This window comes from Oncorhynchus clarkii, unplaced genomic scaffold, assembly GCF_045791955.1.
Source record: "Oncorhynchus clarkii lewisi isolate Uvic-CL-2024 unplaced genomic scaffold, UVic_Ocla_1.0 unplaced_contig_7596_pilon_pilon, whole genome shotgun sequence".
Classification (NCBI taxonomy): Eukaryota; Metazoa; Chordata; class Actinopteri; order Salmoniformes; family Salmonidae; genus Oncorhynchus; species Oncorhynchus clarkii.
The window spans coordinates 140513-155405 of NW_027261112.1; the positions used below are offsets into that span (position 1 = coordinate 140513).

General features: G+C 46.5%; 1 protein-coding gene across 6 annotated transcripts in view; it reads left to right on the plus strand.

The window, feature by feature from the left end:
- LOC139404895 (histone deacetylase 9-B-like) overlaps positions 1-14893 on the plus strand; it is a 67000-nt gene that overhangs the window by 40436 nt on the left and 11671 nt on the right. For all 6 annotated transcript variants that reach the window (XM_071147435.1, XM_071147434.1, XM_071147433.1 and 3 more), the window contains 3 exons: positions 10494-10625; positions 11999-12114; positions 14075-14200. In XM_071147435.1, the coding sequence (XP_071003536.1) occupies positions 10494-10625; positions 11999-12114; positions 14075-14200 (374 nt within the window). The remainder of the gene's footprint in view (positions 1-10493; positions 10626-11998; positions 12115-14074; positions 14201-14893) is intronic.

A 14893-nucleotide genomic window follows, 5' to 3' on the forward strand; every position in this document is an offset into this window, starting at 1 on the left:
AACTCTTTTGAAAACACACAACTTGTCAGAAAAAGGCAGCTCAGGTTTGTCGGTTTAAAGCTGAGGATCTCTCTAGGGAACACTGTATAAATAAGAATTATACCTCCCTCTTGGTTTCGCTGCGCCACAAGCTAAAACGGTTCATAATTTTGCTGTGAGGTCACGGAAATGACATTACATTCTTTCCCTTTTGTGTCTCGTCAAATTACGACGGTAAACAATAATACCTGTTTAATGACTTTACCGCATGAGCTGGCATATTGTGTATAAACACACTTTAGGGATCAGGCTAGGGGAATTATAGTGTCAGTTTTTGTAGTACTTTGTAATATACATTTAAGCTAATTTGTAGTCATTGTGGATACTTTGTGGTTAAAATAACAATTGGGGAAGCACATGAAAGACAATTGTGTTTATTGTGTCTCTCTTTGAAAAAACAATCCCGCACCAGGAAATACCCCCTCTCGCTCTGTCTGGTAACATACCTGTAAACCTAGGAGGTTAGGAGTGGCCTGCAAGTCCAAATAACCAGTTGCCAAAGTAAAATAATGTGCCTCTACCAAATAAAAGGTTTCCCAGAAATGATTTAGAATTTATCTTGCGAGACAGACAGAGTCTTACCATCAATGCTTTAGCCTATGTTTACCTTTGACGCAAGCTGCAAAGAAACAGCACCATTTTTAACACTAACAAAACTCTGCTTGCCTTATTCTTTGCAGGACAAAATCCTATATAATCCCTATGATCTTCCTTTTGGATTATCTTGAAATAATCTCTGTTTCTCTGAGTAATTCTTATGCATTGATAAAAGCCCCTTAATAAAAAAAAATCCTTTGGATTCTAGAATCTATATGTGGTCATTTTCTGTGCGAGCCCCACCCCCCCATTTCCTGTCCATCTTCATTAAAGTCCTCTGAGAGATTGGCATGCAAACACACAAAGGTAGTGTTGTTCCTGGACACGTTGTCCGTCATCGATAGCTGACACTCTGACAGGCAGGTGTCACTGCGTTAAGAGGACTGTTGCCGGGCAGAATGAAGTAAGACACCACTGTTTGTTTAAGCAAAAACAGCCTTCTGAAAACAAAGTGGAGAAGACTTTACAGGTCTGGGTTGAGTCGCAAATGGCAGCCTATTCCCTATATAGTGTACTACTTTTGACCAGGCCCCAGAGGATTCTGGTCAAAAGTAGTGCACTATATATGCACTATATAGGGAATAGGGTGCCATTTGGGACACAGTCTGGGGGTTTGACTTCCTGGTTTTATAGCTTGGCTGGCCGTACGGTCTAACACCTTCTTTTTTTTGTGTGGGGGGGGGGGGGGGGTTGCAGTTGTTGTGGTGAAACTGTACCATTTTAGCACTTTTATGATTTGCTTTGAAGCTAGCCACTTAGCCAATTCTCCTATGCCATACCTGCCCTGCTGCCTGATGTATCTGCTGGATAAGTCAAGAGCTACTGTACTGGTTAAATTAACAATAGTAACTTTTTTAGTTCTGTCGTTTTTTTGTTTCTACAGCCACATGCCTTATGCATGTCCTTGAAAGCCACAGAACCTTTGCATTGGTTTGGACGATTTGAAAAGGATCGAACACGCATCATTTGACAGGCTATGAAATATGAATTGTTGTTGTTGATGCATTTACATTGCAGTGGGAGATGGGGAGCCCAGGTGCCCTTGTGTTGTTCCATCTACTGTACCGCTACTAGTTTGATCCTGAACTTTCAGAAACTGTTTGGTGACTTTACTAGCGTGCAGAAAATATATTTTATTTTAGACAGAAGAAGTGGACTGGCTGCTAGACATAGTGGATGTTTCAGTCTGTATCTCCCCACTGGTGACAGACGTCAGTTCAACGTCTATTCCACGTTGGTTCAACGTAATTTCATTGAATGTTGATTCAGCCAGTGTGTGTCCAGTGGGTCCTCATCTCCTCTTCATGGTGTTCCATCTACAGACTTATTAAGGCCAGTGTGTGTTCAGTGGGTCCTCGTCTCCTCTTCATGGTGTTCCATCTACAGACTTATTAAGGCCAGTGTGTGTTCAGTGGGTCCTCGTCTCCTCTTCATGGTGTTCCATCTACAGACTTATTAAGGCCAGTGTGTGTTCAGTGGGTCCTCGTCTCTTCTTCATGGTGTTCCATCTACAGACTTATTAAGGCCAGTGTGTGTCCAGTGGGTCCTCGTCTCCTCTTCATGGTGTTCCATCTACAGACTTATTAAGGCCAGTGTGTGTTCAGTGGGTCCTCGTCTCCTCTTCATGGTGTTCCATCTACAGACTTATTAAGGCCAGTGTGTGTTCAGTGGGTCCTCGTCTCCTCTTCATGGTGTTCCATCTACAGACTTATTAAGGCCAGTGTGTGTTCAGTGGGTCCTCGTCTCTTCTTCATGGTGTTCCATCTACAGACTTATTAAGGCCAGTGTGTGTTCAGTGGGTCCTCGTCTCTTCTTCATGGTGTTCCATCTACAGACTTATTAAGGCCAGTGTGTGTCCAGTGGGTCCTCGTCTCCTCTTCATGGTGTTCCATCTACAGACTTATTAAGGCCAGTGTGTGTCCAGTGGGTCCTCGTCTCCTCTTCATGGTGTTACATCTACAGACTTATTAAGGCCAGTGTGTGTCCAGTGGGTCCTCGTCTCCTCTTCATGGTGTTCCATCTACAGACTTATTAAGGCCAGTGTGTGTCCAGTGGGTCCTCGTCTCCTCTTCATGGTGTTCCATCTACAGACTTATTAAGGCCAGTGTGTGTCCAGTGGGTCCTCGTCTCCTCTTCATGGTGTTCCATCTACAGACTTATTAAGGCCAGTGTGTGTTCAGTGGGTCCTCGTCTCCTCTTCATGGTGTTCCATCTACAGACTTATTAAGGCCAGTGTGTGTTCAGTGGGTCCTCGTCTCCTCTTCATGGTGTTCCATCTACAGACTTATTAAGGCCAGTGTGTGTTCAGTGGGTCCTCGTCTCCTCTTCATGGTGTTCCATCTACAGACTTATTAAGGTGAAGGCTGTTTAAGAACTAAGCCCATAAGCATTACAAATTCTTCCTCTCCTCTGGAATCAGTCCATGTTAGGCTTCTCTAATCAGAAAAGGCCTAGCGGAGTCATCGTGCTTTGATCACAAGACCGTCCCTTGAATACATCCCCCCCCCCCCGCCCCCCCAAAAAAGCTTTTTATTCCACAAAGCAATACAATTCCACGTGATAAACTTGTTTACTTGGCCGTACATCCTCTTTATGCAATGTCCAAGAATAGACGGGTCTCAGATCATGTGATGCCCCGGGCCGTGGTAAGAACAGCCTGACTTAGAGGAAAGGAGAGGTGCAACACCCTCATCTCCACTCTTGACCCACTTACCAAACGTGTGTAGCAGGTGCAGTGGAAGGAGGGTTTCACATTGCTTTCTGAAACCAGGGGATATTTTAAGGCCTGGAAGCCTGGAGGCAAAGTAACCCGCTCCTTGTACCTCCCCATGGTGAGACAATGATCCGTGCTCATTCCAATAGTAATAGAATCGGGTGAAACGTTGTACATTTGTCTGGACTGGATGAGTTCATGGAAGGGTTCATGGATTTTGAAGCCGGTGGCTTTTGATAAGTATCGTAGAATGACTTATGAACAGGGAAAGAATCTGGTCGAGCTGTATAGCTTACACAGCTGAGCCGAGCTGTATAGCTTACCAAGGTGAGCCAGCTGTATAGCTTACCAAGGTGAGCCAGCTGTATATCTTACCAAGGTGAGCCAGCTGTATAGCTTACCAAGGTGAGCCAGCTGTATAGCTTACCAAGGTGAGCCAGCTGTATATCTGAGCCAGTACAGAACAGTTCAAGTATGTATGAAAAGGGTATAACAGTAAGGCCTTGTAGCCAACAGAGCACAGTGTCCCAGCATATAGTCTTTCTGTAAGGCTCGGTCCCAAATGGCACCCTATTCCCTACATAGTGCACTACGGTCCATCTGGGCCTGGTCAAAAGCAGTGCACTATATTGGAAATAGAGTGCCATTTGGGACACAGCCTAAGAGTCCCCCTAGCCAGCCACCTGGCCTTGTCTTGGTCCGGCAGCCTAACGGAGAAGGCATCACACTGACAGCAGAGTTAACATTGAGATGTAGTGGAGACAGGCATCACACTGACGGCAGAGTTAACATTGAGATGTAGTGGAGACAGGCATCACACTGACAGCAGAGTTAACATTGAGATGTAGTGGAGACAGGCATCACACTGACAGCAGAGTTAACATTGAGATGAGGTGGAGACAGGCAGAGTTAACATTGAGATGGAGTGGAGACAGGCAGAGTTAACATTGAGATGGAGAGGAGACAGGCATCACACTGACAGCAGAGTTAACATTGAGATGGAGTGGAGACAGGCATCACACTGACAGCAGAGTTAACATTGAGATGGAGTGGAGACAGGCATCACACTGACAGCAGAGTTAACATTGAGATGTAGTGGAGACAGGCATCACACTGACAGCAGAGTTAACATTGAGATGGAGTGGAGACAGGCATCACACTGACAGCAGAGTTAACATTGAGATGAGGTGGAGACAGGCAGAGTTAACATTGAGATGGAGTGGAGACAGGCAGAGTTAACATTGAGATGGAGAGGAGACAGGCATCACACTGACAGCAGAGTTAACATTGAGATGGAGTGGAGACAGGCATCACACTGACAGCAGAGTTAACATTGAGATGTAGTGGAGACAGGCATCACACTGACGGCAGAGTTAACATTGAGATGGAGTGGAGACAGGCAGAGTTAACATTGAGATGGAGAGGAGACAGGCATCACACTGACAGCAGAGTTAACATTGAGATGGAGAGGAGACAGGCATCACACTAACAGCAGAGTTAACATTGAGATGGAGTGGAGACAGGCATCACACTGACAGCAGAGTTAACATTGAGATGGAGTGGAGACAGGCATCACACTAACAGCAGAGTTAACATTGAGATGTAGTGGAGACAGGCATCACACTGACAGCAGAGTTAACATTGAGATGGAGTGGAGACAGGCATCACATTAACAGCAGAGTTAACATTGAGATGTAGTGGAGACAGGCATCACACTGACAGCAGAGTTAACATTGAGATGGAGTGGAGACAGGCATCACATTAACAGCAGAGTTAACATTGAGATGGAGAGGAGACAGGCATCACACTGACAGCAGAGTTAACATTGAAATGTAGTGGAGACAGGCATCACACATTCAGCCTCCACCAACCTCCAACCCAGGACTTTCTACTGTAATAACCTGGTTGTTGTATGGGCATGTTAAACCCATCGTGGCTCATTCATATTGCCACCTGTTTTAGTTGAGTGATGTGTTCTTGGCACTTTGCCAGTTAACCAATGAAGTGGCCCAGGTGTTTGTATCAACATGAGAGCTGTGTTAGTTAGAGATGTCTGCTGCCAGCTTCCCTTCCTGTTGCGTCGTAGGCAGGTAACGCTACCGCTGGTTTTTCCACAGAGACTAATGACATGCGTCCTAAATGGTACCCTTTGCCTTAAAAACAGTAGTGCACTATATAGGGAATAGGGTGCTATTTGGAACACAAACACGGTGACAAAGTCTGTCCGTTTCCCACTTCGCCGCTGTCTGGCGTTCCCGTGGCGACGGAGCGCTTGGTGGCAGCGAACGGAGCAGTGCTAAAAATAGAAAGCAATCAGGGCAGCGGGGCATGAAGAGGATTCATGAAGACTCCCTGCAGCGCTTTCTCTCCCTCTGTCTCGCTCTCTCTCTCGCTCTTTCTCTCTTTCAGTACCCCTCACTCACAGGACGGATGGCTGATAGACAGGGAAAGAGAGGGGCTGGTGCTGCTGTATTTGACAGGACTCTCAAAATAGAAGCATCTGGCCCTGTCAACCCCCCCCTAACCCCCCCCCCCCCCCCCCCCCCCCCCCCCCCGCTCGTGTTCTCGTCTCCCTTGTGCAACATCACGTCGTATGGTCGCATCACAAAAACAACCCTTCTCAATAATTGATCTCAAGGAAAGGATAAATAATTGAAACAACATGGTGTTTAGTTATTGTATAATACTGAGATGGCCGTTTATGTAACTTTGTGCTCCATCCTCCTCCTACAGCACTAGTAGGTTGACCTCTGTGTTGATCTGGATCCTCCTCCTACAGCACTAGTAGGTTGACCTCTGTGTTGACCTGGATCCTCCTCCTACAGCACTAGTAGGTTGACCTCTGTGTTGATCTGGATCCTCCTCCTACAGCACTAGTAGGTTGACCTCTGTGTTGACCTGGATCCTCCTCCTACAGCACTAGTAGGTTGACCTCTGTGTTGATCTGGATCCTCCTCCTACAGCACTAGTAGGTTGACCTCTGTGTTGACCTGGATCCTCCTCCTACAGCACTAGTAGGTTGATCTCTGTGTTGACCTGGATCGTCCTCCTACAGCACTAGTAGGTTGATCTCTGTGTTGATCTGGATCCTCCTCCTACCGCACTAGTAGGTTGACCTCTGTGTTGACCTGGATCCTCCTCCTACAGCACTAGTAGGTTGACCTCTGTGTTGACCTCTGTGTTGACCTGGATCGTCCTCCTACAGCACTAGTAGGTTGACCTCTGTGTTGATCTGGATCCTCCTCCTACAGCACTAGTAGGTTGACCTCTGTGTTGACCTGGATCCTCCTCCTACAGCACTAGTAGGTTGACCTCTGTGTTGACCTGGATCGTACTCCTACAGCACTAGTAGGTTGACCTCTGTGTTGACCTGGATCCTCCTCCTACAGCACTAGTAGGTTGACCTCTGTGTTGACCTCTGTGTTGACCTGGATCGTCCTCCTACAGCACTAGTAGGTTGACCTCTGTGTTGATCTGGATCCTCCTCCTACAGCACTAGTAGGTTGACCTCTGTGTTGATCTGGATCCTCCTCCTACAGCACTAGTAGGTTGACCTCTGTGTTGATCTGTATCCTCCTCCTACAGCACTAGTAGGTTGACCTCTGTGTTGACCTGGATCCTCCTCCTACAGCACTAGTAGGTTGACCTCTGTGTTGACCTGGATCCTCCTCCTACAGCACTAGTAGGTTGACCTCTGTGTTGACCTGGATCCTCCTCCTACAGCACTAGTAGGTTGATCTCTGTGTTGATCTGTATCCTCCTCCTACAGCACTAGTAGGTTGATCTCTGTGTTGATCTGGATCCTCCTCCTACAGCACTAGTAGGTTGACCTCTGTGTTGACCTGGATCCTCCTCCTACAGCACTAGTAGGTTGACCTCTGTGTTGACCTCTGTGTTGACCTGGATCGTCCTCCTACAGCACTAGTAGGTTGACCTCTGTGTTGACCTGGATCCTCCTCCTACAGCACTAGTAGGTTGACCTCTGTGTTGACCTGGATCCTCCTCCTACAGCACTAGTAGGTTGACCTCTGTGTTGATCTGGATCCTCCTCCTACAGCACTAGTAGGTTGACCTCTGTGTTGATCTGGATCCTACAGCACTAGTAGGTTGACCTCTGTGTTGACCTGGATCCTCCTCCTACAGCACTAGTAGGTTGACCTCTGTGTTGATCTGGATCCTCCTAGTACAGCACTAGTAGGTTGACCTCTGTGTTGACCTGGATCCTCCTCCAACAGCACTAGTAGGTTGACCTCTGTGTTGACCTGGATCCTCCTCCTACAGCACTAGTAGGTTGACCTCTGTGTTGATCTGGATGTCAGTAGTGTTAAAGTGTGAGTGGAGGGGATTCCAGGGCTGTAGAGAGAGAGAGAGGGGGGGGGGGGGGCATAGGGAGACATTATTAGCGCCCATAGGGCTCTGGTCAAAAGTAGTGCACTAAATAGGCAATAGGGTGTCATTTGGGGTGAGTTGAGCTAGGCTGAGCTGGCCTACTGACTGACTCCTCCTCAGGGCTTGACAGGATCATCCTCATCATCACCGCCACGCCTCAAAAACACTCAGACACAACAACAACCTTTCGTTATATCAACACACTCAGTGGCAGTCTGTACTGTGTGATGCTAGATAGATATTTGACTGAAATATTAAAGGTTTTTTCCCAATAGATTTCTGTATATACCAATGATGTTGCTTTTGCTGTTGGTGATTCTCTGATCCACCTCTACGCAGACGACACCATTCTGTATACATCTGGCCCTTCAACTGCTCTTAAACACTAGTAAAACCAAATGCATGCTTTTCAACCGTTCGCTGCCCATACCCTCCCGCCCGACTAGCATCACTACTCTGTACGGTTCTGACTTAGAATATGTGGACAACTACAAATACCTAGGTGTCTGGTTAGACTGTAAACTCTCCTTCCAGACTCACATTAAGAATCTCCAATCCAAAATGAAATCTAGAATCGGCTTCCTATTTTGCAACAAAGCCTCCTTCACTCATGCCGCCAAACATACCCTTGTAAAACTGACTATCCTACCGATCCTTGACTTTGGCGATGTCTTTTCCAAAATAGCCTCCAACACTCTACTCAGCAAATTGGATGTAGTCTATCACAGTGCCATCCGTTTTATCACCAAAGCCCCATATACTACCCACCACTGCGACCTGTATGATCTTGTTGGATGGCCCTCACCACATATCCGTCGCCAAACCCACTGGCTCCAGGTCATCTATAAGTGTTTGCTAGGTAAAGCCCCTCCTTATCTCAGCTCACTGGTCACCATAGCAACACCCACCCGCAGCACGCGCTCCAGCAGGTATATCTCACTGGTCATCCACAAAGCCAACACTTCCTTTAGCCGCCTTTCCTTCCAGTTCTCTGCTGCCAATGACTGGAGCAAATTGCAAAAATCTCTGAAGCTGGAGTCTTATATCTCCCTCTCTAACTTTAAGCATCAGCTGTCAGAGCAGCTTACCAATCACTGTACCTGTACACAGCCAATCTGTAAATAGCACCCCGACTACCTCATCCCCATATTATTACTTAACCTCTTGCTCTTATGCACCCCAGTATCTCTACTTGCACATCATCATCTGCATATCTATCACTCCAGTATTAATGCTAAATTGTAATTATTTTCGCCTCTAGAGTCTATGTATTGCCCACCTCCCTACTCTTCTACATTTCCAAACACTGTACATACATTTTTATATTTTTCTTTTCTTTTGTGTTATTGGCTGTACGTTTGTTTATGTGTAACTCTGTGTTGTTGTCTGTATGTTTGTTTACTCCATGTGTAACTCTGTGTTGTTGTCTGTTCACACTGCTTTGCTTTATCTTGGCCAGGTTGTAAATGAGAACTTGTTCTCAACTGGCCTATCTGGTTAAATAAAGGTGTTCTCAACGGGCCTACCTGGTTAAATAAAGGTGTTCTCAACTGGCCTACCTGGTTAAATAAAGGTGTTCTCAACTGGCCTACCTGGTTAAATAAAGGTGTTCTCAACTGGCCTACCTGGTTAAGGGTTAAAGGTGAAATAAATCAATAAATAAATAGTAGGAGCTGATCATTTGGCTTGGTTCCATGTTATTTGTCCATGTTTCCTACTCCTTGGTAGCAGTCCAGTAGTCACTCTCTCAACTTCTCTCTGTCACTACTTGACTTTCTTCATATTCCTGTCGAAGAGAGGCTGTCCATTAAGACTTCATCTAAAAGTGGGTTTGGATTCATTTAGCCTGGGACGTGTTTGTCCAGTGACATGTGTGTGTGTGTGTGTGTGTGTGTGTTTGTGTGTTTGTGTGTGTGTGTGTGTGTGTGTGTGTGGGGGGGGGGGGGTATCTCTGGTTTGCATTAGGAATGTGGAGATGGTGTGAGGAACGCATCTGAAACATCTGCCATGCGTTTGTTTTAGTTTAACTGCTGCTACTGTATCAGGCTGTGGTCACCAGGGCAGCAGGTAGCGACCACTTCACCCTGTGTGTTGCTCAACCTAATTTAGACCAGATGAGGTGGAAATGGGCCCAATCTTGACTCATTGCATCTCCTCAAACAGCTCAGAATCTCCTCTCCTCTCTGAAATGGTGTCATTTGGTTGAAGAGAAACCACCAGAACTGTGTCTATATTTCTGCTTACAGGTTTAAATGTATTACAACTTTGACAGGACCACTGTTCTGACCTTGCTGAGTTGTTCCTCATTTTTAGGATTGTGTTTAAAGATATGGAGGTATGTGTCATTCTGTCCTGGTCGGGTCTACAATATATCAAAACCATCTTTGGAATCCTGTCAGGCGTGAGCTACAGTCCCTCCCACTGGTAAACATTTCTTTGAGGGAACTCAAGCTGATTGGTGGATGTCTTCTGTTAGTGACAGTGGCCACCAACATCAACCACTACAGGCATATAAATAGATCTAGTACATGGAGTATGAACTATGCTGAACCATAGTCTCTCTCTCCCCCTCCAGCCTCGTCTTACGAAACCACTCTCTCTCTCTCTCTCTCTCTCTCTCTCTCTCTCCCTCCCCTTCTCTCTCTCCCTCTCTCCCCCTCTCCCTCTCTCTCTCTCTCTCTCTCTCTCTGTTCTCCTCTAGCCTGAGTCTTACTAAACCATCCCCTCTCTCCCTCCTCTCTCTGTCCTCCTCCAGCCTCAGAGCCCAACCTGAAGGTGAAGTCTAGACTGAAGCAGAAGGTAGCAGAGAGGAGGAGTAGTCCACTGCTGAAGAGGAAAGACAGCAACGTCATGACCCCCTACAAGAAGAGGGCCCTAGAAATGATGGGTATGATTGTTGACACATATTGTAGCAGTTCTGCTGTGGAATAACTCTGTATTGACAGAGAGAGCTGTGATGGTGCAGCCAAAGGACGCATTATGGTGTTAGGAGCTTGTTTCCCTGTCACTCCTTTATGTCTATTTATGTCCTCTCTATAGCCAATAACATTATCTCTGTCCCATTCACAAACTCTACAGCCACTAATATTATCTCTGTCCTCTCTATAGCCAATAACAATCTATATCTCTGTCCCCTTCACAAACTCTACAGCCACTAACATTATCTTTGTCCTCTCTATAGCCAATAACATTATCTCTGTCCCCTTCACAAACTCTACAGCCACTAACATTATCTCTGTCCTCTCTATAGCCAATAACAATCTATATCTCTGTCCCCTTCACAAACTCTACAGCCACTAACATTATCTCTGTCCTCTCTATAGCCAATAACATTATCTCTGTCCCCTTCACAAACTCTACAGCCACTAACATTATCTCTGTCCTCTCTATAGCCAATAACAATCTATATCTCTGTCCCCTTAACAAACTCTACAGCCACTAACATTATCTCTGTCCTCTCTATAGCCAATAACATTATCTCTGTCCCCTTCACAAACTCTACAGCCACTAACATTATCTCTGTCCTCTCTATAGCCAATAACAATCTATATCTCTGTCCCCTTCACAAACTCTACAGCCAATAACATTATCTCTGTCCTCTCTATAGCCAATAACAATCTATATCTCTGTCCCCTTCACAGACTCTACAGCCACTAACATTATCTCTGTCCTCTCTATAGCCAATAACAATCTATATCTATGTCCCCTTTACAAACTCTACAGCCACTAATATGATCTCTGTACTCTTCACAGACGCTACAGTCATTAACATTATCTCTGTCCTCTTCACAGACTCTACAGCCACTAACATTATCTCTGTCCCCTTCACAGACTCTACAGTCACTAACATTATCTCTGTCCTCTTCACAGACGCTACAGTCACTAACATTATCTCTGTCCTCTCCACAGACTCTACAGCCACTAACATTATCTCTGTCCTCTCCACAGACTCTACAGCCACTAACATTATCTCTGTCCTCTTCACAGACTCTACAGTCACTAACATTATCTCTGTCCTCTTCACAGACTCTACAGTCACTAACATTATCTCTGTCCTTTTCACAGACTCTACAGTCACTAACATTATCTCTGTCCTCTTCACAGACTCTACAGCCACTAACATTATCTCTGTCCCCTTCACAGACGCTACAGTCACTAACATTAACTCTGTCCTCTTCACAGACTCTACAGCCACTAACATTATCTCTGTCCTCTTCACAGACTCTACAGCCCCTAACATTATCTCTGTCCTTTTCACAGACTCTACAGTCACTAACAGTGCCCCAGGCTCAGGACCCAGCTCTCCCATCGGAGCCTCCAGCGCCCTGGGGGCCGAGAACGGGCCCTCCTCTCTCCCCACCACCACAAAAACCGAGGTACGAACCCAGACCATCAATCAATCCATTTTATTTTATAAAGCCTTTTTTACATCAGCAGTTGTCACAAAGTGCTTCACAGTGACCCGGCTTAAACCCCAAGGAGCAACCAAAGCAAAAGCTAAAGAACAGTAGCCAGACCGCTCGTATTTATCCTCTACACACTACGGTGACTTTTAATTGATTCAAGTGGATTCAAGATAAATAATCTGAATCATGAAAATCTAACTTCTTAAGTCATGTCTCACACGGGGTGTCTGTCTGCCTGCCTGCCTGCCTGTGTATGTGTGTGTCTGTGTGTGTGTCTGTGTGTGTGTGTGTGCAGCTATGAAAACAGCCAGTTGTCCCTGCCGTCTGTCTCTAAGCAGTCTGTTACAGTCCAGTAGAAATGACTCCCCGCACTGAGGGTAAAGAGACACAGCTCTCCCATAATGTCGACATACGTAATACACACCTGCTTTACTTATTTCTTTCTACTTACTATTTATTTTCCTTTTTCTTCTTATGTCTTATTTTTCATAAAGGGTGAAATGCAAAGCGTTTGCATATCCATGGCATGAACTCTTATGGTGAGGCAAAATTGGCAGCAACATTTTTGTTGCAATTCAATCTCTATAAATTCTCAGGGCAGAAAGCATCTTGGATCCCTGTGTGTTTCCCTATGGTTTTGTGGTTAAAAATGCCTCATCCAGTATCTCGATTCACAATTTTCATACCTCTTGATTTTTTCCCTTGCTCAACACGTTTCGTGCAAGCTATTTAGCTACTCTACGCTACAATAGAATCCAAATATTCAACAACAACAAAAATATTCCAAAAGCAGTCTAAAAGAATCCAAGCTAAGCGTTCTGTTGGCGTGTCATAGTATATCTGTCACTGAGCTGTCTGACCACAGCCCTGTGAGTTGTTCCCTTCCTTCTGAGGCCTTCCCCAATAGATTCATGACTCAGTAACTAGCTGGGGGCAGGGGCTCTCCTAGGACCCCAGCCTCACAAAACACTGCGTTCTAGCGGGTGGCAGATATGATACATCTCTGAACCATCTTTAACAGAGCAGCTGTGTTTTCTTTAAGCAGCGATGTTTACTCTTTCAGGGACCTCAGTGACATTGAGAGGGGAGTAACAGGCCTGCCATTGGGGTGGAGGGGGGTAGGAGGGGGGGAACCGTGGAGCTTAATTGATATCCCAGGCGCTGGTAGCCAAAGACACCCACCCACATGCTAACAACATAAACACACAGGATTGCTATTGTATCAGCCCAAAGCTAAGACTCGTTCTCTCATGAAACGTACTGTGGCGGGACTGTTAGTGGGGGCTAACTGGCGGGGGCTAACCGAAGGCCTCATGCCTGTTGCAAAAGCAAGTCGTGTTTGTGCACCGTTACATTAGGTATCCTTTTTCAGAGGGAACGGGTCCCTGGGGTGGAATACAGGCCGGATATCCCTGTTCAGGTCACTGAATACTAGAGGGGGTTGGAAGGATAAACACGGCCCTTCCAGAACCACATGCTGCTAGGCTGCTCTGCTGGCCCTGCTGGGTACAGGAAGCATGCCCCAGCTACACTGATGTTCTCTGGTAGAGAGAGTAGCCTGAGGAGGGTGAGGCCTGGGGCTGGAGGATGGGAAGACCAGGGACAGGGTACAGAGATCTTTTGAAGAGAAGGGTAGATTTCTGGTGGATGGGGGCGGGGGGGTGATGCTAAACGATACCTGATCATGTTGTCTTCACAATATCCTACAATTTGATGACACACTTTTAAGTGGCACTCATTTTGATCATCCGTCAGTAATAGCGCATATCTTTCTGCTATACTGCAGGGAGCCGGAACGTCGTCCGTCTTAGTGCATTAATGTTTATTACAGTGCTCTTGTTGCTCTTTTAAATGTTCCATAGTCCGATTTTCTAAATCTCTCTATCTATCTCTCTCTATCTCTCCCTCGCTCTCTTTCCTGTCATTTCAGCGCTGGCCATCACAGCCTAGGTTATTTCGTCCAGAGGGCTCCATGTCCAACCTTCTGAGCTTATACACGTCTCCCTCCTTACCCAACATCACCCTGGGCCTCTCCGCCACCTCCTCCCAGATCAGCGTGAGTACCACCAGCCACCATGACCTGATCCTGGTCAGCCAGCACAACCAGCCACCATGCCCGGATCCTGGTTAGCCAGTACAACCAGCCACCATGACTCATCCTGGTTAGCTAGTACAACCAGCCATCATGCCCTGATCCTGGTTAGCCAGGACAACCAGCCACCATGACTCATCCTGGTTAGCTAGTACAACCAGCCACCATGCCCTGATCCTGGTTAGCCAGTACAACCAGCCACCATGACTCATCCTGGTTAGCCAGTACAACCAGCCACCATGACCTGATCCTGGTTAGCCAGTACAACCAGCCACCATGACTCATCCTGGTTAGCTAGTACAACCAGCCACCATGACTCATCCTGGTTAGCCAGTACAACCAGCCACCATGACTCATCCTGGTTAGCCAGTACAACCAGCCACCATGCCCTGATCCTGGTTAGCCAGGACAACCAGACACCATGCCCTGATCCTGGTTAACCAGGACAACCAGCCACCATGACTCATCCTGGTTAGCTAGTACAACCAGCCACCATGCCCTGATCCTGGTTAGCCAGTACAACCAGCCACCATGACTCATCCTGGTTAGCCAGTACAACCAGCCACCATGACCTGATCCTGGTTAGCCAGTACAACCAGCCACCATGACTCATCCTGGTTAGCCAGTACAACCAGCCACCATGACCTGATCCTGGTT